Source organism: Megalopta genalis, unplaced genomic scaffold (genome assembly GCF_051020955.1).
Source record: "Megalopta genalis isolate 19385.01 unplaced genomic scaffold, iyMegGena1_principal scaffold0050, whole genome shotgun sequence".
Taxonomy (NCBI): domain Eukaryota; kingdom Metazoa; phylum Arthropoda; class Insecta; order Hymenoptera; family Halictidae; genus Megalopta; species Megalopta genalis.
The window spans coordinates 167,399-191,107 of NW_027476119.1; the positions used below are offsets into that span (position 1 = coordinate 167,399).

At 35.5% G+C, this 23,709-nt stretch overlaps 3 protein-coding genes across 3 annotated transcripts in view; 1 reads left to right on the forward strand and 2 right to left on the reverse strand.

Annotated features, from left to right (window-relative positions):
* LOC117226718 (RNA helicase aquarius) overlaps positions 1 to 23,709 on the forward strand; it is a 27,947-nt gene continuing 4,238 nt past the window's right edge. The window contains exons 1-6 of the mRNA XM_076527865.1: positions 1 to 354; positions 433 to 1,069; positions 1,855 to 2,033; positions 22,405 to 22,518; positions 23,339 to 23,442; positions 23,530 to 23,641. Coding sequence (XP_076383980.1) covers positions 271 to 354; positions 433 to 1,069; positions 1,855 to 2,033; positions 22,405 to 22,518; positions 23,339 to 23,442; positions 23,530 to 23,641 — 1,230 coding nt within the window. The 5' untranslated portion in view covers positions 1 to 270. The remainder of the gene's footprint in view (positions 355 to 432; positions 1,070 to 1,854; positions 2,034 to 22,404; positions 22,519 to 23,338; positions 23,443 to 23,529; positions 23,642 to 23,709) is intronic.
* mthl5 (G-protein coupled receptor Mth-like 5) lies at positions 2,080 to 5,868 on the reverse strand. Its single transcript, XM_033481341.2, has 2 exons — positions 4,092 to 5,868; positions 2,080 to 3,567 (listed from the first exon to the last, which is right to left on the reverse strand). The coding sequence occupies exons 1-2, from the start codon at positions 4,894 to 4,896 to the stop codon at positions 2,915 to 2,917; spliced, it is 1,458 nt and encodes a 485-aa protein (XP_033337232.2). The 5' UTR covers positions 4,897 to 5,868; the 3' UTR covers positions 2,080 to 2,914.
* LOC117226720 (putative G-protein coupled receptor Mth-like 1) lies at positions 7,984 to 19,824 on the reverse strand. The gene is made up of 7 exons (XM_033481342.2): positions 19,256 to 19,824; positions 14,814 to 15,075; positions 12,931 to 13,229; positions 12,726 to 12,804; positions 12,459 to 12,619; positions 11,277 to 11,514; positions 7,984 to 10,908 (listed from the first exon to the last, which is right to left on the reverse strand). The coding sequence occupies exons 1-7, from the start codon at positions 19,302 to 19,304 to the stop codon at positions 10,710 to 10,712; spliced, it is 1,287 nt and encodes a 428-aa protein (XP_033337233.1). The 5' UTR covers positions 19,305 to 19,824; the 3' UTR covers positions 7,984 to 10,709.

A 23,709-nucleotide genomic window follows, 5' to 3' on the forward strand; every position in this document is an offset into this window, starting at 1 on the left:
GATTGTTTCCCATACTGCCTGGCATAAAAATCATACGTTTATAGTTATTAAAATGTAAATACAATTAATAAACGTAACTTTTCATTCAAAATCAAATGAAATAAGCGATGTAATATAATTTTAAATACTACAATAATTTTACATAAATACAATTGTGTCACACTGAATGCAAGTCTTCTATGAGTTACTGTGTCATGTGTGTTACAGTGTTTAAGGGTTTGAATTAAGTTAGGTTATGTTGTGAATATAGAAGGATTATTAAAAGTTAACATGGAAAATCAAAACGGCACATCTGTTAAAAGTAATAATCCTGCTCCTACAGTCGAGCAGATTAATGCTGATAGAATAACACAGGTATTTGTTGTTAATAAACATATTTCTTCGTCGTTCACTATTGCAAAAATAAAGTTCCTAATTCTACCTTCATTACAGCTTGCAAACAAGTATTGGGCACCTCATACAACAGATTCACATTTATCTTTCAATCCTCAAATAGTTGAAGATATTTATGTTCAAGAAATATGCGCATCTAAGTTCTCAATTCGCAGGATCATGATGCTAGAATTTAGTCAGTATCTGGAGAATTTTTTATGGCCAAATTACAATGCAAACAATGCAACTCGTGCTCACACTATGTCCATTGTTGTTATGGTCAATGAAAAGTTTCGTGAACGTGTTCAAGTTTGGGAGGCATTTGAGAAGAATCCAGAACATTTTCCAGAATTCTTCCAAAATGTTTTAGAAGCTTGTCTAGAAGATAGTATAATGGATTTTGATTTAAAAGAACAGACAGCACTGATTGTATTTCTAAATCATTGTTTTAATTCTATGGAGATTTCATTAGTTCGAGAAGAAGTGAAAAGATTAGTCTCGCTGTCTATGTGGATTTCATTACAACAAGGCCGTAGAGAATTGGAATTTAAAAAATATCCAATGTGGAGAAAATATTGGAAAATTTTAAGAAAGAAAGATAATCCAGAAATTAAAGAAAAACTAGAATGGGAAAGGAAGTTCTTACACAGATTAATGATAAAATTTATGAAAATTTTGGAAACAATTTCTCAAGAAGGTAAAATAACAAAACTTACAATGTATACAGAGACAAGTGATAGTAGTTGTTTATTTTACATCTACAATACGTATTAAGAGGGACATTCTTTTTATTTGGTGAAAAATATTGATCTTGTTTTGTATTTTTTTAACATTTGATGATTGTAACCAACAAATGTAAAACTTTGCATAGTTTTTATTATACTTTCATTAAGTTATATAGATTTTTTTTCAGTTTGGTTTGCTTATAAATACAGTTTTTATCTATGGTAGTCTACATAATTTCCTTATTGATGGTTGACACGATATCTGTGTCCTGTGTTTATTTAAAATCATGTTATGATATAATCTACAGTCATCAAAAAAGCTTATTTTGTGAGACACAGTAAATATTAAAAAATTCCATATCTTATAAAAAAAATAAAATTTACAACTTACAAATTTACCTATTATAGATATTTACTAGAGAGTAGGATATCATTATACTGAAGTCGATAATTCTTATATTTGACTGTATAATTGAAGTTGCAATTAGTCTGTTCACAGACTAAATCAGTAAACTTTACCTTTTCGAATTTTAGTGTCAGAGTACTTGATTGACTCATAGTTTTTCATATTTAAAATAAAGTTGTTTGGGGTAATAAACAATTTATTATTATATATGTCATTAGCTTAAATATATGATTATAGTAGTATACACTATGTCTATCCACTTTTAAGGGAATTTTAGGAAGCAATGTATACTATTCTATTATTTTTGTCTACTTTTTGCATTGTGGAGTTAACCAACATATTTTTTAACAGGACCACTTTTATCAGATAAGGTACGGTACTGTGAAAGATTCCTTGAGCTAGTAATAGATTTGGAAGCTCTATTACCAACCAGGCGTTTCTTCAATACTGTAATGGATGATTGCCACTTAGTAGTGAGATGTCAGTTATCTAAATTATTGGATCGTCCTGAAGGAGGATTATTTGGGCAGGTAAGCTATAGAAATTTTTTCTAATACAAAAAGAATAAAAAAAATGTAAATGACTGAAAGATATATTTTATAAGAGTATATTGAGATGATACAGCTTCTGTACAAAAATTTCATGTCTATACAAATATAAATACTAGGTGAATATCTTAAAACTAAAAAAATGATTTAAATGATAACACTATCACTATAAGATAATAGATGAGATGATAGTATTTATAAAATGTTAGGCGCGTGTGTATTTTGTAGTATGAATTTATTAAGAATATTTCTAATAAGTGCACAATTCCATAAGGCAAAAGCAATATTTTTTTAAGGCACATACCATTATAAACATTTGCGTTTCAAAACAATTGAAAAGAAAACTATTTTTTTATGCTGTTGAGGTAAATATTATATACAATATTTTAATCTGTTCTGTTGCCATTTACATTAGAACAACATTGTCACTTCAATAGGTGATTTGGTCATTAAGGTCACATTGTGTATGTAATACTGTTAACATGATCTTATGTGTTTTGTTCTATATTCATATGAATTTCCAAGTTCAAACGAGTTTAACTCGACTTACACAGTGTAACTTACAAAAAGTAAAATATTGAATATATCTTGTAGATTTAAAAGTATATGGTATTCTATATTTTTATAATTTACTCTGTGTACTTTAGAAGATGAACACGCTTGGTTTTAATTAGAGTTGGGCATTAATAATTAAAATGTTTAATTGATATGTTAAAAACGAATTTACCGTAAAAAGTTTTGGTAAAATATTTTAATTGTAATTCATTAATCCTTAGTTGCATTATATATAGCCCATCTCTAGTCTTAGTTAAACCTTTCTCTCGCTTTAAGTATCTAAAGTACGAAGAAAAATTAAACAGGTTTCAATATCCCGCGTTAATGGCAGTCATCTCTTCTCCCCAATCGAGACCGTCAATATTTTCTGCCGAGTTGCAACAATTGCATGTTTTACCTAATAAAAATGTAACTCTTTTTTGTCCAAAAACACAAACGTATAATATTAAAATTGCTTGAAGCAAATTTATGACGATATGACAATATACAAGTATATCGTAATTGAGTCGCGACAGTAATAATGACAGCCATCCGGTGCTCATCAAGACAAATAGAAAAACGAACATTCGGAAACTGTATTTCATTTTATGATGAATTCGGCCGTATGTAATCATTCGTTTGATTCTGTTTGCGGTAGTTAGCACAAAGCTTAGATCAACCAGTATCGTAAGAGCGATGGATGTGAATAATACAGAAACACCGAGCCATCCGATTGTTTCTTGAGGTGGATAAATAGCCCCTCCAATGACGGGTTTGCTGGTTTCTAGTGCGAAATGCGCAAAGATCGCAGTACCTGCGATACAAACCGTCGATCCCCACACGTATGACGAATAGTAACAATATTTTCTGCCATCAGTGACCCGCAAGAATACATTCCGTGAACGAAAAGTACTCCACACATAATAACCCAAGGCATTGAGCCAGAAAAATGCAGCTAGTAGGGAGACATACATTACAGTATCTGAAAACAAACATAAACAATGGAAGCATGATATCATTCATGATATATGCAGAATGTTTAACTGCGTGTAGTAAATGTTTAATTAACGATTAACATGTTTAGCATGAGCTTCACATGCAGTAACTTACAAAAGTATTTGAGTACGTTTTGAAATATGTACAATAATTTTTGGAAACATTGTAATACGTTTCTATATTTTCATATCTGAGCCTTTAATGAAAATTTAAACAATGCGTGTTGTAGATCTCATTAACTTTCATATTTTATAAGAGGGTACGTTGCATTTAATAAAATGTTATAACGAAGCAAACGCTATTAAAGAATGGTTAAAAAATCTCTGTTCCGCCGATAATACACATTCGTATCGAGTCTATACGAGCGTAGGCATACGCTGTTACTTTGAAAACAATGCCAGAAATTTGGCTTCTAGAAGCATCGTCAATAATATTTACTATACGAAGAAGACAAACATCTTGCATGTAAATATATGTTCATATTTTTGAATGTGATTTTATGACTCATACCGGCGACCATAAAACTAATGTGATTGCCGAATTCCGTAAATATTCGTACGGTGGAAGCGCATTGGCCAGCTATAAGGCATAGAGTCATACTGGTTATCATATTTCCCACAAGATCACGCAACTGCGGCAAAACAAAGTAGACGACCGCGACAACTAGGTAACTGGCTATCGATATCGCGTGGAAAGCGGGATCGATAGCATGCCTCATCAAATAATTCGTGTCGGTCCATCCAACGACTATATCAGGTACGCAGATCATCGCGTACGTAGCTAGACGATCTTTGCTCCATATGGCTTTGTCGGCGCAGTAGTGTCCAAATGGATAATCATAATGAATGGAAACAGTATCAAATTCATCCTCGTCTGTTATTCCTACAGGTCTAAATCCATAAACACCGCCGTTCTCGTACGATTCTTTGGTTGAATCGGTAGTGTAGTGTCGTAGCACACCGGTAGTCAGTATAGCTAATCGATCTTCACCCGATCGATGATCATATACATCCCATTGGCGTTCGTTCGATTGACACTTTGGTCGACCAATTTTTAATTCATAATTAGGCTCTACCGGTCTATTTCGTGAAATACCGTTCACCTTTTCTTCGATAAATTCTGGTTGCCACTGTGTTTCGTTTGTCTTCGATAATGGCGTGCACGTGTCGTCGACGAGCAGTTCATCAGGCTCGCAACACTTTGCGACGCTGATTAAATTTGTTGTACTGTCGGTGTAGGCGAACACTGCACGCGAATCATTTGTCCCGAGTGAACCGATCACGACCACGAGTACCACGCTCACGAGACAATACATGTCATCGAATCAGCACCTTTCGTGTTTCTATCACATGTTCCGCGCATTGGTCACGCGTTTTTCCTTGTGATTGCGTCTTTTTAGCGTTGTCCTGATCGATCCCGTGGCGATCACAGCTACCTCGAGGGCGTTAGATTCACTCGTTCATTGTGACGCGACGATGGACTTCCCGTGTGTGTTTCATCGCCATACCTGCTAATGCTGCTGGCGGGTTGTCCGCTTAGTAAGACCTACCCCTGCCTATACCCGACCGCCATCGCATCCCATTCTCTGTTGTATTGTTTTTTTTTCTTTCTCTCTTTCTCCGTTTCTCGTTCATGTTCATTGGCTGACGTAGTCCATCTCTGTCCCTCTACCTACTACTCCCTCTATAGTCAGTCTCATCTCTTCCCCTACCACTCGATTCCCCATTGCGCATCCTCACCTTTTTCATTTACGTTTACTTCGCGCGAATCTTTGTTGCTCTTCTATTGGTTAACGTAAGTACGGTCTCGGTTCGTCGCAAGCCACTTTAGTTCTATTCTACTACGATCGGTATAGGTTAGATGCACTCGAAACATTTGTACAGTTGTAAATTTGATTCGACAGAAATTCTCTATGAAAGAAGCATCGTACATGAATGAAGTTATTTTAGCACTTAATCGAAGGAAGTGGATAAGTATCGTGTGATTTGAAATTGGATAATTCAAATGAAAAGACAGGGTAACGTCTATCACGTTTGCTTGAAAAGAACGTAACGCTTCGTAGGACAATCTTATTCTATTTGAGATCGGTTAGTTTTATCCTCGCTAATTACATTGCAAGTAAGAATTGTTCATTCGTTTGTAGATAGCAAATCAATTTCATATGAATTCAAACCATCATGAAATTTTTTGTGGAAGTAATGATGTAGATAAATATGTTTATCTCTATTCGAATTTGCATTTTATGTTGCATACATACGTTTCTTAATAACGATTGCGATAATGTACTTATTTTATTTAGAATTTAGTTGAAATTGAAAAGTCTGTGTTTCAATTATATAGTTGGAATGTCTATTTAACATTTAGAAAACTATTCCTAGGTAACACTAAGGTTATGAATATAAACTTGACATAAATTGTATATATGAATGAAAATATATAATTGAAAAATGCTAAATTCTGATTATGTCTATACACTGTAAAATCGGTCATAGTGTATTAACAATATTGAAATAACCCTTGATGATTTATATCACTCGAATTATAAGTCTGCAAACTGTAACCGGTAAGAATTGAACAATCGTTATATGTATACACGTACGTATGTATAATGGATATTACGGGTTTAAGCGACTGATTCATTACTGATTTATCATTTACATATCATTATATCGCAATTCCTTCGCACACGTATTACGTAAACAGTTCGTCCTTGAACTGACACTATATTTTATTTCATCCTTCCTCGTCGTTTCGATTAGTCCTATTAACACATTGATGATCGGTCACGAATTAACTCGTGTTCTTATGCCCAGACGTTGCAAAATTCCCGGTCAGCAATGTGTTAAGGATACAACAAATTTTGAAGATATCACAGAAAAATAGCACTAATAAATAACGGTCCCTACTTAAGATACAAATTACTTTGGATGTAGTCATCGATTAATCAGAATATATGAGAAAAAGGGATAATTTCGATATGTCGTCATTCCGACGTGCTTTAAAATAATTTTTTTCTAATAAAGCGGTGCTACTATTGTATTGAAAATGAGAAGAATAGAGAAATGTTTCTGCTTTCACACACAAATTCACATTTGCAGCAATCTTAAAGACATCATCAACAAAAAATAGTTTTGTAACATTTTTTTTTAAATAAAAATATTTTTTAAGAATAGATATGAAGTAAGTTTCTCATTTTGTTAAATCATAAATTTATGCTTTTTAGGCTATACTAATACAAACTATATACTTGTCAATTAATGTCAATTAATATAAAAAAGACTAACAAATACGTAATTTGTTCAAATTCTTAGCATTTTTGATTTATATTGCCGGAATTACTCATCATCGATACTTTTATTTACGTTTTATTATTACATATATTATTTACAAATTCGTTTGCACAAACTATTTTCACAGAATTTAAGCAATGTATAATATTAAAATAAATATTTAACGTCTTCCACTGGAAATTTATCGACAGATAAATACGACGAACTTCAAAACAAAATTAATTTCGTTTATCACCTAAATTTTTGTTATCTTCTACGAAATTAACGCGTCATTTTCGCGAACATCATTCAATTCATTTGGAAAATTTAGTTTGAGGCAAAATTTAACTAATCGCGTGGTAGAGCAGATCTATCTCTTTCGAAAATCAACGACTTTCATTTTTGATTGGCTAAATCAAATATCGATGAAGAACGAAAATTTGAAATATTTATATGCATAATTGTTTGATTGTATTTTCTAAAATAACGTTGGCCATCTTTAAATTTTGGATCGCAGTTGCAGACGAGTTGTTGCTACGTGGAAAGTTTCACATGGCAACGCGCTCGCGTTAGAGAAATATCGATCACCGACGGATTGCTGATGCACAAAGCGTTCCATCGTTGGCCTACGACAATAAGCGTATCTCATCGTCGTGTGACTGTCGCAAACTACTGTCGGGCAACGCGTTTACCGAGACATGGGTTTGTCGGCTATTAAACACGTTACTTCCCTCGCAGTGGTCTCGTTAATCTCGCCTTCGTTAAGCTACTTGATTACTTGCGCGCATTGCTCAGTTTAATCACCGTAACGCTGACCACACGAACCAGAGCCGCTGTTTCTCATTAGTGAGCTGTGGACTTCACGCGTTCACGGTTGAAATATTAAAAAACTCGCAGATTTCCAGATTCAGCTCGGTGCATCTAGCCCTAAAATCCTTACGGGTAGTTTCGCCGAACAAATGTTTGTATACCTTAACGCTTTATTGTATTGGTAACCAATGTGCACGAGAGTCTACTGCTAAGCTCTGGGTAATTTCACATTGATTCGCATTCACAGCTTAAGCATATACAACGAAAATTTTAGGTATCAAGGCACATATGTAATTCTAGGTTTAATACAGTTCCCTTGAAAATTTAATTCGGAATGGATATTTATTTGCGAATAATTGCAATATGGTTACAAATTACCACGTTCATTTAATTTGTGTTCGATGCTGAAATAATCCTGTTGCGAAAATTATTTCTAAATTAATAATTAACAAAATTGTGAATTATTGTTGTTCTTACAGAGAAAACTTAATTTTTGTCCTACATATCGATAGATTAAATTAGATAGTTTGGCATTACGTCTATATAAGTATGTATAAACTTAAATATCAATTAATGGTGTACATTTCTTAACGCGAGTTGAAATCTGAATTTCAGGTCAACTGTTTCGTAACAAACAGTGGCTTGGAAACACTGCAATAATTAACTAGGTTTTGATCTTAGTCGGTAACAGAACATACCTACATTTCAGCTTATTATGTATAAATAACTAGCGTTATTTAACTTGTCGTTGACATATTTTCTTTTATAAAAACTTGATTAAATGAACTATCTCCAGTGAATGTACAAACACAAGCACTTCTGGCCGAGATTAAAAAGATCCATTACGCTCCATTTTTTCATGAGTGTTGAAATTTTTTAAAGCATGTTTCAGAAACGCCGAGAATCATTGCCAAAAGACAATGGCCAGCGATCTTGTTAAAACGGGAATAAGTATTCGTTCCCAGTGCAGAGTTGCATGTCGAGAAACTGCAGTTTCGTCGCCGGTCGCATTTTTATGGCGAAAAGACGTCAATCGCTACGACAGATTGACGTCGCGTCATTCGACTAGAATGAAAGTTCACGTAGTTCACGTACGTGTCTTCCTGGGGAAGACAACGATTCACGCGGATTCATCGCGATGAGTCGATCGAATACGCGACGCATCGAAACACGAGAACGATTTGAACGGCAAATCCTTTCTAGCTAATACGCAATTCGGTGGAATCGATCGCTCGATCGATCATTGGTAAACGACGTGTCACCTACTATCATCTTGTCGGTATTCGTTGTCATTAACCAATAACACACGCATACACAGAGATTCTTAAAGTTGAACGGCACGCAGTCAGTAGACAGCAGATTGTATGCATTCGTCGTACATGCGAATATTGAGAATGCAACGAATTATAAATTTTAAACGACATATATTTTTTGTTTGCAATTCAACCGAAGTCACCGAACCCGCGGCAACGATTGTCCTCAGATTTCATGTGTCGATAAAAAAAGAACGCACCATTACGGTATTCATAAGAAGTCGCAAATGAATAACGATCTGCTGTCTAACCAATTAGTTACTTGTAAGACACTACGGACAACAAATCCCGCGGTACCTCGTTCAACGATTCAACTTACGTTAGAGACTAGGCGAATTATGAGAGTATTCAATTATCGTGTAATTCTAAGAAAGATGCCGCTTCCGCGCATGCGTCACTTAAATAGAAATTCTATTTTGTCATTACGATTATAATTAGCTTCAGCTAATGGTTTTCTTCGACTTGTTTCTCAGCGATTATATGTAAACTCTGGAGAATAACTGAAAATTTCCACTGGCCATTTAAGAATGGGAACTTTTATGAGTCGTACAGTAGAACCTCGATTATTGTGAAGAGTTGGAGACAAAATGCGCTCAATTATTGAGGTAGATGCTGTGTTAAAATCATCTTCATCTTCTTTACTGCTGTTCGCGAACCTCGGTTCTTTACTCAAAAGAGAAAAATGAACTATGATCGTGTGGGAAACTATTTCGTACACTTCTTCTGCCAAACAATTGACTAGAGTGGGAATGAAAAACTTCTCTATCAAGATCGAGCATCAATTAATGAGATTATTCTCAGTTGATCAACTATCGATCTCCCCCCTGATGTGTTTCAGTTGATAATACCACATTGTATAGTGATGCTCGCATTTTCGCACACTTAAGCAACTGTTACCGTCCCTATCAATTCTTGGAAGTGATTTCCAAAGAACTCTGATCGCGATGTATAAACATGTTTGTTTTGAAAACTCACGTAGTCGGGTCTGTGTCCTCTTGTGTCGAGTATCAGTACTTTACTCACGTTCATTGTTTCTACTTATTCGGATAAGCATCCTGATATGGACGTTCGAACGAACACCTACTAAATAGTGCATAACTACGTTGGGTATATATGTTATATTTACAACGTATAAGAAATCTCAAAGAGATATGTAGAATACAAAGTTCAAATGAAATTTAGTAATGTTTTAGTTAGTGTTTATTTTCCAGATGAATCACCCTACCGGATTTATCATTGTACGTGATAAATCATTGTACTGACGAATCATTGTAGTCACACATGTAAAAAAATGACCGTTAAAAATAACATCAAACTTTAATTGTCACGTTCCACTTGGATCGCAAGCAAAGGAAAAATCATAGAAAATTTCACTGAAACGATTGATTCGTCGCTCCTCCTAGAGCGACTCTACTAGATTATAAACCGATAAATGAACCATCGGTTGTTCAAATAGCTTCGTCCGCAATCCGTGACGCATTGTCGTCAGTCTATAAAGCAGAGTAAATATTCTCTAGCTGTGATACGGAAACAAAAGAAAATCAACTGAATGAAGACACTCTAACAAGTTGCTACATAAACTATTTCATGGCGAATGCGATGAACACGGCTCGCGCTCAAGTACACCGAGGTTTTACTGTACCCTCGAGAATGGAAGCGGCAGTCATTGAAGAGACGTTTTCGTGTTTGTGTTTATCAGCGAGTTCTACTTTCCTAAATGAACACACGCCGTGGCGCTAGCCCTGCTGCGATAACTCGATCTCCTCGGGTAGCACGTCTTCGCATTCCTCGTCTTCGTAGGCCGCCCAGGATTTTGGAAAGATGATTCCGCACGGTTTCTTTCTTGCCAGCAGCTTCCTGACGCGTTTCCGTGTCGCCACCAGCAACAGGAATATTATGAGCCCTTGTAACGCATTCAGAATGTCCGTGGGAATCCTGAATGGAAATCGAGGCACAACGTAAACAATCTGTCGAAACGTTCGACCAGCTATGATTCGCGAGACAATGGTTCGATACGTTTTTATGATCGCGGTTCGAGAAGCAGAATTAAGCGGTTTTCAGTAATTAAGATAGACGATTGTTTTACAGCATTGTGCTCACGCAAATTTCCGCGATGGCAGTGAACAGAAAGTTATTTTCGGTTCGTTCAATGTTTACAATCAGCTGCCCGGCTCGTTAACGTGTTTATCAATTACCGAACTTCTACGCACATTACGTACGGTAGGTTAAATGCGACGGAACCGCGTGCAAAGAGAAAGGAATTTCAGCGAGCACGATTTAAGTTGAAGGAAAAATGTAAATACCAGATGGTGTTTTTGGATCCCTCGGCATAGGATACCACCTCGAAGATCCACGTGATGCCCATCACGAGGATCAGCTTGATGTAGAGCATGCATTTGAAACGGAGTACCCGCAACTTGTTTCCGTTGTAATCGCAATATTGATGCCATAGCCGCCAGCCGGTCAGTCCCAGATATATCATGTTCAGCGTGAGTAGGATCCCGATGGGCCCGTAAAAGTACGCCCACATTTGCTCGGTGCCTGGAACATTGTACACCGATATTACAATCTACTATCGTTGAATTGAAATCCACCCGTTCATTCACTTTACACGTCGATCACAGCTACGGGACAGAAGTTGCCTGTATTCATACATTTTATCTTCCAGCACGGTACACTCTGTTCATCTTTTATTCACTGACAATTCTATCTAGATCACATATCAATGTGTCTACAATGGCCTAAGAAAAGTGTTCATACACCTTTTAAAACGTAATAACTTTTTTAAAATTTAACTAAATGACTTGAATTTTTATTTAGACGACAGAAGGACTAGTTTACTAGACGATGACTGGAATGCTTTTTTTTTTTAATTTTGCTATTACTTGAAATAACAAAACAAAAACAGAAATCTCTCGTTTTTTTAACTTTTTTTATCTGAGCCTATAACGAAAATTTAAAAAATGTCTTTCGTAGATCTCGGTAACTTACATGCATGATGATAATTTGATCGAAATCAGTTCACGTTGTTATGAGTTATTTAACAAATTAAAGATCGCAAAAATCACAGTTTTATCACGATTTTGACCAAAAACTGTAAGAAATCTGCAGTTTTTAAAATCCTTCAGCTTGTAGCTGGACTCTGGATTAACCGATTTCAATCGAATTTTCAGCACGCATACAAGTTACCGACGTCTACAAAAGGCATTTTTTTTTAAATTTTCGTTATAGTCTCGGATAAAAAAGTTAAAAATGAGGGTTTTTAATTTTTTCTTTTCATTCCAAGTAATGGCTAAATTAAAGAAAAAGCTCTTTAGCCACCGCATAGTAGATTAGTCCCGCTATCATCTAAAAAGAAATTCAAGTCACTTAGTCCAGTTTTAAAAAAGTTATTGCGGTTTAAAAGGTGTACGAACACTTTTGCGGGACACTGTGTATAACGCGACAGAGGAAGCACGAGAATAAAATGAAATCGTTAATCTTACCGCTGAACCAACAGCTTCGCTCGCCGAAACCTGGTTTCAGGTGCTTTCCCTCCAAGTGTTGGGTAGTTAGAGTTGCCACTAGAAAACAGAGAGGTCCGCCCCATCCGTAGATGCAGTACATCGTGAACAACGGTTTGTCTCTAATCGTGAAATTTTTGAACCTGCGGAAACCGGATCGTATAGAATTCCATTAGAAAAATTCTTCTTAATCTTGGTCGCATTCACTTTCACTAATCCGAGGCTTTTGTTTACCACAATTTCACTTACCAGACTGTTCTCCATATGTTGAACGCCACGACGTTCAGCCAGAAGAAAACGGATACGAACGAGAAGTACAACATGAATCCTGAGAAAGGAGAATAAAATTGTTGAACCAAATGAAAATGGCGCCGCGTTGTAGAAAAGCAGATGCTGGTTGGTTTACAAAATCTATACGTCAGCTTTCAAGATTTACTGAATGAATTTTTCGTACCTAAAGAAATGCATATTCCATGATCGCCATCCTCCTGCGGTCTCAGGTTTTGAACAGATAGCACAATATAGCCTACTGCCAAGGATGTGACTACGGCCATCATAGCTTTGTCTTGTATCTCCCTTAATTCCGGAAGCAGAACGTACACGGCCAATGTCGCGATAAGAAACACCGCCGATATCACACCCAGAATGCAAAATAGTGTCTCTCGCCATATCGTCGTATGTTCGGTGGAATATTCACCTTCGAAGCACACTAAAGCGCCGTGGGAACCATTTTCCCGGTCCACTATGCAAAACCTGAACATGGAGCAGGATTGATTAGGTTTGTCATTGATGCGCGGAAATCTTTCATTCTTAGTCATCTTGCCAGCGTCGTTTCCGAAATATTGATAGATAAAATGTTTCGGATCGATCAATGTCCGTAATTTCGTCAGAATGTGTTCGGTGCGGCGCGGTGTGACGCTCGCTTATGTCGTAATCAGTATAGTATTCGAATTAAGCTCTTCTAAGAAACGAAGATTTTCAACATTTTATGGGTATCAATTAATTTATCGATTGACATTCTCGACTGATTTATATTCTTCTTTCGGAAAGCGGAGAAATGAAAAAGGTCTATGGAAAATTGGCGAACATATATTTAAACGAACAAAGTTTTGTATTTCATTGATTATCGTAATAACAAATTTAATTATGTCTGTTTACCCTTCTTAACCCTTTGCATTCGAGACTATTTTTATTCCAAAATGGAGACATTTGTTTCAACCTATAGTATTTTCATCTGATACGACTGTTTTTATTTGATACATATGAAATTGAACGCGTATACTTATAGAAAATTTCTCTATTATATGACAATTCATCAAATACAGGCAAATTTAATGATGTGAAAATTCTTTTGAAAATAGTGTAGCAATTTCTCGAGTGTGCAAAGAATTAATAGCACTGCATTAAATTTCGTGTTTTTCGATTTCTGATTTGTTAGTTTGCTCAGGAAAACAAATCTAAGAATATATATCACCGTTTTTCAGGATCTATGCAGTTTTGAGCTAACAAGTCAAACAATGCCCGTGAAATGTCTACTTAAATATTTATAATTAACTGTAAACAATTTCTAAATGGATGAACGAAATTACTTCTCGAGATCGTAGACAGAGAAATAATCGATAGTTATTTAAATGAACGAAACAAGTTTATGTAGCTTTCGTCTGTTGATACTTAAGAATGGGAATCGGACGAGCTACTGTCGAGGAATAAATTTGAATAATCAGTATCCTAAATACTGAAAAAAGTATAAAAGTGGTTAAAAATAATCATGACGCAATTAATTCCCGCGTAGGTAACATTCTCCATGATCGAAAACTAAATACTAATTTTTCCCACCTTTCGCCACTATCTCGTACCATGAAAGAGTTTCGTGATGCAAGAAGGTTTTCCCAACAACGTAAACACCGATATATGAGCCATTTATTTTGAAAGTGGCATAAGTCACTTTACCGTAATGAAAAGTGGTGATTTTTTTAATGTTTATACGAAATTATTTATACTGAGAAAAATATCAGTATCCTGAGATAACAAATACAAGTAAATCTTCTCGAAAATTAGCATCCATATTTTTAAACGTGTTAAAACGCAAACCCTTAAATATATCCACTGAAAAACAAAGTGACTTATGCCACTTTCAAAATAAACGGCTCATATTCAAGTCCATTGCCGACATAAATGATGTTTTCGATGTTACAGCTTTCGATATAAGCGTTCCCTGCCCATTGATAAGAGGATACGGGATACTCTGTTTTGTAATCGGATCTTTGACATGATTCACAATTGTTAAGGTATTTAGCAATCTTCTCGTGGTTGAACTGAACGAAATTGATCATTTACCCGTTTGAAGCGATCTTATGCGAAAAGAATTCGTTGAACAGAAGCCAGGTCTCGCCGTTTTCTTCGATCACAGTGAAATTGTCTGCGACGGATGTGTTCGGATCAATCAAGTAACTACCGATCGGACATGTGAGCTCAACCTTCTTGCCATCGGAACAGTTCATCGTGTGGGGGATCCATTTGGAACCCTTTGTACAACAGTTCACGTCTACTCCATGACACGTCGTGACCGTCCATGCTAGCAGACAGATCCATAGCAGACCTGAAAGGGTGTCTTTTAAATCACAATAATCGGACGAGCTGGATTAAGTGCATTGATCTAGATTCAGTCGGACCAGCATTACGCTAGATTTCTTCTAGATCTGAATTAAAATCTATTTCCGAGTTTTTCGTAAATCTTACCAATAGAACTTTCTTCGAATGAATTATAGATATCAGCGGATTATGTCTAGTTTTAGTTTGTCGTATACTTAATGTATGGCAGAAGCTTTCTATAGTGTCCCAAAAATGTTTCCCATTCCAGAAATGGGGGTTCCTGAGGTCATTTGAAGTAACTTTTTCCTTAGCGAGAATGCAATTCACGGCTTCGTTTATGAGTTATTAACGAAAAACATTGGCCAATGAATGGCGAGCTCGGTTGGCGCGAGGCGGCCCAATCAACGAGCGCAGGAAGCCCAGTTCCGCTCATTGGTTCGGCTGCCTAGCGCCAAGCGAGCTCGCCCCTCATTGGTCATTGTTTTTCGTCAATAACTCGTAAACGAAACCGCGGATTGCATTTTTGCTAAGAGAAAAGTTACTTAAAATCACCTCAGGAACCACTCATTTCCCGAAAATACCATAATTTTGGAACACGCTGTATAAGCAAGTTGTATTTTCACGTTGTTATAGATTCAATATATGAGAGCAAGTTTTATTTTGAAGTGCACACCTGATTTTGATATCTTTGGTAAACAATCACAACAGTTTCAATAGAAACTCCTTTTACACCTGCAAGTATTGCCCGAGGATCACCTGATCTCCTGAGAATACCGATTTCCAGTTTGTTATCGGCAGATGATATTGAAATATGCAATACCGGTACTGAGAAAATCGTTGAGTAATTTTCGATAAGCCATTTTTTTTTCGACGTCATGGGCGATAAATGGGTGCATTCTCTGTGTAATGTATATGGGCTTAATGACTAGCAATTTAATCCGTTGCTCTTTAGATAGTGAACACTCATATAGATTGCAATAAATTGCATCTTAGGGTGGTTAATAAAGCGGTCCGTGTTGTTGCAATTTTTGTGTGCAGCAATACGCAAGGCGAATCATAGAAATGAAATCACTTCGATTGCTGTGCAAATCGTGATTTTCGTGGAAAATATTTCTGGTTATAGTTGATTGACGCGGACGACTATAGAAAAAGCTATTAGCGTATTCATATAACCCATTAGTTTAGGAAATATTTTAACAATGATTAGAACAAGATCACGAAGTGATTCACCCAATTTGTTCATATCACGTTTTCAAACAGATGCTGAACTAATTTTGTTTTATATCAAAAATTATAGATACCAATAAAACAAATTCGTTAATGTTCCTTACAACGGTGGTTAAGAAATTAAATTAAACTTACATTGGTTAAGAAATTTTTAGAAGAATATTGTCAATTGATGCATTGAAAACCTGGTTTATAGTGGTTAAATTAAAAAAGAAAAAAGAAAAAGGAGCAAGACTTCCAATGTTTTTCTTAATAAATGGGTAATACAGATGATAAAATCCATTCCGGATTTGCTTCATACATGATTAAGTATGTTCGAGATCGAGAATCAATACCAATGACGAACGTTACAAGTTTTTCAGTTAGATACATCATCAAATTTGATGAAATATTGAATTTCTTACTGGCACTTCTCTGATTCACCACACATCCGCAGAATTATGCAATGCTCGCTTGAATATGAAAGTCAGCGGAAGCCGCGTGAATGGTATCAGTAAGTGTTAAAACACTTTCATTATCCTAACGACAAAAACAGATATCCGCGTCCCGATTCCCCGTAGATGGCGAACTCGAGGAACGAGTCTTGTGGTTTTTATTAAACATCGAAAGTTAATTGAAGAAACGATTTCGAATTCAATCGAAACGGAATGAAAACCAGCATTCGAATGGTGCCGAGAACATAGAATGAAAATTATTAATAGTAACTCTTTAACTCGTCGCTCATCCCATAAGCTCGATATCGATAGCGAGAAGAATAAGATCTTTTATATTTAATGATCGCGTGATTAAAGTATCATCCCAATGTGGCGATGTAATAAAACTTGAAGGCGATGAATAGCTATAGTTTAAGGAGATTCATTGCTCTCGGATCTCTTGACTGCGTGTAGTGGTTGAAATGAAGTGGCGATTTCCAAGGTCGATCGGACAAAATGAAAATAAACAGATATCTATGAAAAGAAAATGAGCGCGGAAAGATTAACGATTTGCACGATAAGATAAAAATTATTGCATTGACTTGATGGCCTCATTGAATCGGTACACTCAGTCAACGAACGAGATTCCATGGCAAAGAAACACACAATTCTCCACGTTCGATCGTAACCCAGTTTAAAGTCGACCGTGCTTCGCGCGGTTATGGCTCAAAAGAAGAAAGGGATGTTTCTGTTAACGAAACTGCTCTTTATGCTCCTCTATGCACTCCATTGGCGGCGCATGCACCAGCAGCTTTATTCGATTTAGCCACGTGCACTTGCCCGCTCTTTTATTCAATTCCTTTTTTCCCAGAGTAATGATCCAATTCGTTTAATTAGACGCATTCTAATTGAGCATTGTTTTCGATGCCATTAGACGAGAACATGGTTCGTAATAACTACACAGAATAATTAAACTATCTATATTATACATCGCATCACAACAGAATATTGTGACCTACTTTTGTGTAATTTAATTTAATTCACCCACTGAACACATTTGCGATATTTTAAAATTAATTTTATAATTACACAATATATACAATATATATGTACAAATTACAATATATTATTACTATATATATATATACTTTATTTATTTATTTATTTATTTATTTATTTATTTATTTATTTATTTATTTGTGCAACAAGCAAGGAAACATTAAAGAAAGAAAAATGGTTGTTGGTGAAACAAACAATATATTTTAATTATTGAGCCCAAAAGTCGGAACGATAACATTAGAAATGATTAAGCTTTTTAATTAAATCTCAGATCATCCCGTTGATAGCAATGTAACAAATATAAATGTGCAAATCACGATGGATCAAAAATACCTCGCCGACAAATAAACTCTTATTTCGTGCAGCGAATACGTTTGAGCATTCCATCCAGTCATAACATTGTTCCTTATCATTCACAATGACGCTCATTCTAGCCGTATCATTTTTTTTTTTTTTTTCAATGAATGACAATCTGCTTAGACAGATGCGGCGATTTATCATTTCCCGAGGTCCAAGAAAACAGAAGGAAAACAGATTTAATGATTCAAGAAATTCGCCACGCTTTATGCGTAATCAACTGTGATAGTGTTGTTTTCTTCACGTATAGTTTTATCTTAATGTTTGCGGCGTTCTGTTCCGCACGCTCTTTCGACTATCAACTAAGTCAATGATAAGTGAAAAACGACATCGATTTGCGAATACGTTTTCTTTCTCAAAGCATCTTGTGATGCAATTCGTATTTCGATACGAACAATCTTTGCGTCGAAAGGCAAGAAGCGCGCTGTTATACGTATTCGTAACGGTAGCCATAAAATATTTTAGAGCTCGCGTCCAAAAGTATAACGATTTTTCGATTGTTAGTCAATCGGAGAGAGTTCGATAAAAACGTTTGTCCAACATTTCTTATAGACATATTTGTCACCTGTTACAGATGAATAGAAACGACCAGTTTCACTATTGTTTTACAATTATTGACACATGAAGGTGTTTTTGTGGAAAATTATCAAATGAACGTTCATCTTCGTCTAAACAATGGTAGATATACTGTTGTTAGTTCCATAACAAATTTTAGATGCTTCCGAATGAAAACGAAATCCTTTGAAACTTTATTATGGTCCTTTTGAGCTATAAATAAAAATTTTTAAAACCTAAAAAAGAAAACTTCCGTTTATAGTTACATTTTCTAATACTGAATAGTCCCGATTTACAATAATTAGTCAATAATTGCGTAAATAATGCGCAAGAATTAATGTAACTATCAGACTGCTATTTAAATTAATATCATTCGACATGGTTGAAGATCGTCTAATATTATATTACTAGATTGACTCAGTAACAAAACGATTGTGGTACTAGAATACAGTATAGAGTAAGTTTAGGAAAATAATGTGTTAAGTTAACAATTTGGTGATTTGTACGTAAAACAGCAGCCCAATAAAATTCACTGGTCCAGTATATATAAACGCGCACCGGTGAAGTTTTACGTACCTTTGGCTGGCAACGTGTCCGGGTGCTTATTGTAGCTTGCGTCCAACATTATCCCTTGTTTTTCGTTACCGCATTTCTTTTTTCTTCAAAACTGGTTCTCCCGCGAATATAACCGCGGAGGTTCTGGTCACTTTTTGCGACTCACCTTCCTCGATCAAAACACTACGGTTTCGATCGAGTGTTTACACTCGACTCAAACGATTCTATGAAAACACGGCTCGGTGCCTATCATCTATCGGATCGAATTGGCTGAGACGTTGAGATTCGTTCGATTGTTTCCGGCAATTTTTAACAGAAATTTAGAAAGAGTTTTAAGTACCTTTGAGTTGCAATCAAAACATTAGGAGATAGTATAAATTGGAAATAATCGGAACTGGTTGTCGTTGATGAACGCGAACGAAAATGACGGTGACAGGTTCGATCACTTAGAGGAAAACTAAATGAAAAGGTGGCAGGTTCGCGGAGATTTCAACGACGGCGCGAGCAACGACAAACGTTGGCACAAGTAGACACAGTTGAACTGCGCGTGGAACTGAAACAAACCTGGATGAAGCTTCGACGAGCTGCCAACTCGGAGATAGCAAGGCACAGTCCTCTCCCACTGTCGCATTTCTGGCTCATGGTTCACTACGCTACCAATACTCGACGGACTTCGACGCGGAGCCAGTTCGAGCGCTGCTTCGAAGATCTACAGTGAGCTGAAAATCCGTTTACCGTGGCTAAAATTTAACTTTTGGAGTTTTGCATTCTCGAGAAAATTTGTTTTACATTAATTCATTCACGTTTAAAAATCTAAAATATTAGCCACTTTAAATAATTATGTGTGCGAAGATGTCACGCTGAAAATAAAATTCAGAAATTCAAAATTAAACCAATTTGTTTTGAGTACTCGTTATAGAACATGAAAATATACAGCATTATAGGCGTATTTTAATTATTTTATTAGTTTCTAAGAATTATTTGATTCGTGTACAAATCCCGCAATATTTGTAACAATTCAAACTTTGAAAAGAGCTTTAAACCGGAACAAGATTTGACTATTTTGTTATCAAAATCTAGAAATGTAAGTAAATGTGGATATACTCGAAATAAAAATTGTCTCTTTCTATTAGGGAAATTATTAATGACAAGGATAATGTAGATGTAGAAAAATTAAAACGCGAAGAAGACGTTCAATTTGTTTCAAATTTTCAATTTCTCTCTCTCTCTCTCTCTCTCTCTCTCTCTCTCTCTCTCTCTCTCTCTCTCTCTGTTGAGAGAGGTGCCCTGTAGAGACCGGTTGAAAAATATAATTCTTTCGCATAATTGGAATAAATAATTTCGGGAATTTCAATGTCGATTTCTTTTTTGTCAAAGTTTTACGCGAAGCTTCTACGCGTCGCACAAGTGTGTTAAAGAGCACAGTGCATAACCACGCATCTGATCATTATAACGATCATGTATCATGAGGCTATTTTCCATTTAAATCCATACGACGTCAATATTGCAGTAGTTAAAACTACGTCCATCGATCACGATGGAAAACAAGCGGGCACCCAAACCTGGCATATTGAAAATTATTGAGATCGTCGTGTTCACAACTCATGGCGTTTTCAATCGGGAATATATTATTTTATTATCATACATTATAAACACTGTACATGTTGTAATTGCTCCATAAAATAAATTATTAAACAGCTGTCAAACATAAAAAAAAAATAAACAGAGGGAAGAGAAAAAGAATGACAAATGTATCCCGCCGCACACATATGAACCTCAATCCGTGTGTAATTTTAAATAAATTCAACGTACAATATTGTGGGTCGTTTGAGAAATCATCCGCTAAGACTTGTCAATATAATTTCTGTAGATTTTGAAGGGCTCCTTACTTTCTGATAAAACTAATTTTTTGTTTTCCGAGATATGTACGAACATATTTTTCCCAAGAGTTGAAAATAATATTCATACTATTCATATTAGAATATTTGTTCTGAAAACAGGAAACGTATTTTACCAGAAGCATCTCGAACTTTGGACGACAATTGTTAACATTATATTATAAGAGGCACGTTTATAATGAATATACGCATGCGCGTAACAAATGTAAAATGCGTTCAAAAAAGAATGCGATGTAAGATAAGAGTTAAAGTAAATATTTTACGATCCGGATGCGATTTTAATTGCGAAGTTCATTCTGAGTCAAAATATCGATAAAAAACTACTTGAATACATGACTTTGTATGACAATATATTTAGCCTGTCAAGGAACAAAATTGATTGTGCTTACGTACATGCAATCTGAAATCTACGTAGAGCTGCTATTGTATGTTGCCTGTGACGCAATCAAATGATACACATGTTCATATCAGAGACAAAGTGTCAACACTTTTAAGAATACACGATTCACCGATATAATTAACTTATTAACTAAAAACTAATCTGCTGTAAGATTGAGAAACTAATCGCTAAATGCAAAGTGCACAAAATCAATATACGAATAGAATCGACGAAATGAACGAGCAATCAGTTGATGCTGTGTTAATTTCATATCGGCAATCTCGAAAGGCTATCGAGCCATTAACACTTTCCTCGAAGTCACAATTGATCATCGATCCTAATCGTACTTAATCGTCGATTACGAGAACCTTGACTGATAATACTTTCAATCTAATTTCCACCTAAAGTGTCCAGAATTCTAATTACTGAACCGTAATCGTGCTAGTCATTATAATTTCTGGAGGCTCTTGCGTAACGTGATCATGGACAATAGCAATTGTTCATGCTATTGTTCGCATGATATCCGTTATACATCAAACGAAGATGGCGAGAACACGTTTACCATTTCTGTCCGAAACGAATACAACGAACAAGCACTCGTGTCAGGATCATTAAGAAATCGGTACTGAGTTGTACATAAATAGATCGATGGAAGGAATTATCGTCGAAACAGTGTGGCATTAAAGGGGCTTCGGACATCAGTGACGAATGATAATGACGAAATCTAGCTTAATGAACTAAAACTTGCTTAATGATATCCAAAGATATAATGGAATTTTCTTGTACCAAGCTTGTAGAAGTTTGCACGTTCGCTCATTAAAGAAAATACAAGGTAATGGAACGTATACTATGCAAATCGTTAACCACTATTTCGTTTACTTTTTAATTTACAGTTGCTGGAGATGTTGAAGTTCTACGCAAGATTCGAAATCAACGAGGAAAGTGGTGACCCTCTCACGGATCACGACATGACGCAGTTGCATTATACCAAAATCACTTCTCTTCAGGTATAACAAGAGTAATATCCATTATTATCGTATTATATAGTATTATAATTGAACTTTAAGAGAATACAACAATGTTTGAAGATCATTCGAAAATGACAGATTTAATATTCTTTTGCAAATTTTTTGACCGAGAGGTTGATTGTTAAACGATAGAACAACTTACGAATTTTGCATGGTTTTCTCAAACCACTTAATCTGAGCTGTATTTGTAATTCTTTCACTTACAACGTAAATTTTAGTTCTCGTGAACCTGCCAGTTCTGTTGATTAGCCCGGAAATTTATGCGAAGTCAATATTGACGCTTCCGTTAGACCTCTAGACTTTTCTAAAAACTTAGAGCATCACTTATTGCTAAAAATTAATTCGCAGCAGTTACTGCTCACTTTACCGTACAGTCTCTCATTGTTAATGATTTTTAAAACGATGGTTTTGTAAAATAAGTTAACGAAGTTAAGGCACTTATTAATTAATGGCTAATGACATACTAATATGTATTGTGGTTTTTCTAAACCCCCAAAAAAGTTGTTTAAAATGCAAATGTCAAAGAAAAGAATATACTTATAATACGTATAATATACTTGAATGTTATAAAATTTGAAGCAAAAAAATATTTGTTTCAAAATAAATCTGTGATAAATTAAATGAGTTCGGAGAGTCCACTTTAGGAATTTGCGTAACAACTAAAGGTCAAAAGTTACACTGCTAATTCATGGACGATATTAGTTTTCACTTTCCTTCTTTTGTTTAGCTATAATAGCTGTTCATCGAAACATTTATGAAAGAATATAAAAAACTAATCGAATATTCAAATTCTGCGCAGAAAGCGGTTTTCGCGAAATTCCAAGATCTGAGGAATTTTGCCTTGACAAACGTGGCGAGCGTCGACACGAGGGATGCCCTTTACAAACATTTTGGCTCGCTTAGGTACCAATCTTGAGTACATAAAACATTGTCTACTATATGTCAAGAATGTTTCTTATTGCATCTACATTTTCCATCATTCTTTTTCAGTCAGGAAAAATTGAGATCTATTGCGAGTTATCTGAGCCTAGTCCCGTCAGAGGAGCGAGAAAAAGAAGAAAACTGGTACCGATACGACATAGACTTTCTTCGTGAGCTTTTGGTATGTTAAATGGACAATAATTTTTAACAATTAAATACTTCTGAGTCAAATTTATATGAACCATATTT

Bases quoted from the DNA above. Each gene is read 5' to 3' on its own strand.
- mthl5 (XM_033481341.2), bottom strand. From the start codon at position 4,896: ATGTATTGTCTCGTGAGCGTGGTACTCGTGGTCGTGATCGGTTCACTC. The intron at 3,568-4,091 runs GTATGAGTCATA...GTTTGTTTTCAG, and splicing joins CATTAGTTTTATGGTCGCCG to ATACTGTAATGTATGTCTCC.
- LOC117226720 (XM_033481342.2), bottom strand. From the start codon at position 19,304: ATGTTGGACGCAAGCTACAATAAGCACCCGGACACGTTGCCAGCCAAA. The intron at 13,230-14,813 runs GTAAATGATCAA...CTCCATGTTCAG, and splicing joins CATAAGATCGCTTCAAACGG to GTTTTGCATAGTGGACCGGG. The intron at 12,620-12,725 runs GTAAGTGAAATT...CGGTTTCCGCAG, and splicing joins AACATATGGAGAACAGTCTG to GTTCAAAAATTTCACGATTA.